The 1631-nt window shown below is 70.5% G+C and overlaps 1 protein-coding gene across 1 annotated transcript in view; it reads right to left on the reverse strand.

Moving 5' to 3' along the window:
• Window positions 1–635: 635 nt before the first annotated feature.
• MNEG_14666 (hypothetical protein) overlaps window positions 636–1631 on the reverse strand; it is a gene marked incomplete at both ends in the record, with an annotated part of 2649 nt that continues 1653 nt past the window's right edge. Inside the window, 3 exons of the mRNA XM_014036862.1 lie at window positions 636–780; window positions 1107–1246; window positions 1535–1615. Coding sequence (XP_013892316.1) covers window positions 636–780; window positions 1107–1246; window positions 1535–1615 — 366 coding nt within the window. The remainder of the gene's footprint in view (window positions 781–1106; window positions 1247–1534; window positions 1616–1631) is intronic.

The raw sequence follows: 1631 nt of genomic DNA on the forward strand, positions 1-1631 counted from the left end.
GCCCGCGCCCGCCCCCGCGCCCGCGCCGCCGCTGCCGCTCCCGCGCGTCTCGCCGCTGCCGCCGGCCGCCGCGGCGGCGGCGGCGGCGTCGCTGACGTGCCGCGCCTCGTCAGCGTCGGTGTCGTCCCCAGGCAGTACGGAAGCAAAGGGCCCCTTTGTGTTTGCCGGCCGCCACCGCCCCCGGGGGTCAACCTCGATTTCCATAACGCTCGGCGGCAGCTGAGTCAGCACGTGCTCCAGGTAGGCGTCGACCTGGCGGTTGCGCGGCGGTTGCGACGGCGGTTGTGGCGGCGCTTGGCAGCGGGTTCCTTCGTTTCAAGCTGTGCGAAGCCGGCGCTGGAATTGGATGCGATGCGGTTGCACAAATGGGCAGCGGACGAGGCCGGCGCCTCAAGAGCAGGACGCCGGCGAAGTGCGGCGCCTTGGCACAGGCTGGCGCCCGCAGTGGTTTTGTCCCGCTCGCCGGCGCGCCCCAGCCTTTGCTGAGCACGTGGGAACAGTCAACCCGTGTGACCCGCGCTCCCGCGTGCACTCCGTCCGCGCCGCGGCCCCGCAGCCCCGCGACCCCGCCGCCCCGCGGCCCCTCACGCTCCCGCACGCAGGCTGCGCCCCGCAGCGCGGCCCCGCGGCCCAACCTGCAGGCTCTGCACGCAGCTGTGGCGCATGGTGTGGGGGTCCGTCCACTTGCGCGTGCGGCGGGCGGTGTCGAGGAACGGCTCCAGGTCAAACGGCTCCAGCCCCACCCCCGCGTCGCAAAAGCGCGCCGGGACGGCCACGCGGCTGCGCGCGCACGCGTGCACACGAGGGGAGGGTAGCCGTGCGGTCGGACGCAGGCGCGAGGAGGGGGCAAAGGTGGGAGTTCAGGCACAGCTGGCTCGATCGGCCTAGATCATTTCGCCAGGATGTCAGGTCACCGGCGCCGCGCGCCCTGCCCGTACGCGCGTGTGCGAGCTACACAGCACCGCAGGCGTGACGTCCCGCGCCCGCGCACGCGCCCTCCTGCGCGCCCGCCTGCCTGCCCACCCGCAGGCATGCATACTACCCAACGTGGCCCGCACGGTCAACACAGTCAACGCGGTCAACACGGTCAAACGCGGTCAACGCACCAGCAGGTGTAGGGGTCCTTGAGCGACACCACCACGTTGCCAAACTCGATGTCCTCGTCCCCCTCCTCGCAGCCGCCCCTGATGCAGCGCCGCACGCGCTCCAGGGCGGCGGGCATGGGCTCCCGCGGCTCCATCAGGGCCTGGTGAGGGCGGGGTCAGGGCGTGGGGGTCGGTTGGGGGTTGATTTGGGTGCGGTTGGGGTGGGTTGTACAATAGAAGAGGTTTGGTTGAGGTCCACAGGGACTGATGTGTACTCGGTCGACGATTGATATGGGCGACAGTGGGAGTTGGGTTGGGGGTCCTCGCTCAAGGGGGTCTCAGACTGAGTTTGGTAGCTGCTCATGGAGACACAAAGCGCTGCAAATCGAACACAAAAACGCTACAGCTTGAAGCAGCAGAACAGCGGGCCGGGGCGTCGCGGCGCCCACCTTGACCTGCTGCAGGCTGCGCTGGCGCATGAGCATCAGCGCGACGGCAAACGGCCGCGCGTCGCTGCACGCAAACTGGATCTGGGAGGGGCGGGGG

This window comes from Monoraphidium neglectum, assembly GCF_000611645.1.
Source record: "Monoraphidium neglectum strain SAG 48.87 unplaced genomic scaffold scaffold04668, whole genome shotgun sequence".
NCBI classification, from domain to species: Eukaryota; Viridiplantae; Chlorophyta; class Chlorophyceae; order Sphaeropleales; family Selenastraceae; genus Monoraphidium; species Monoraphidium neglectum.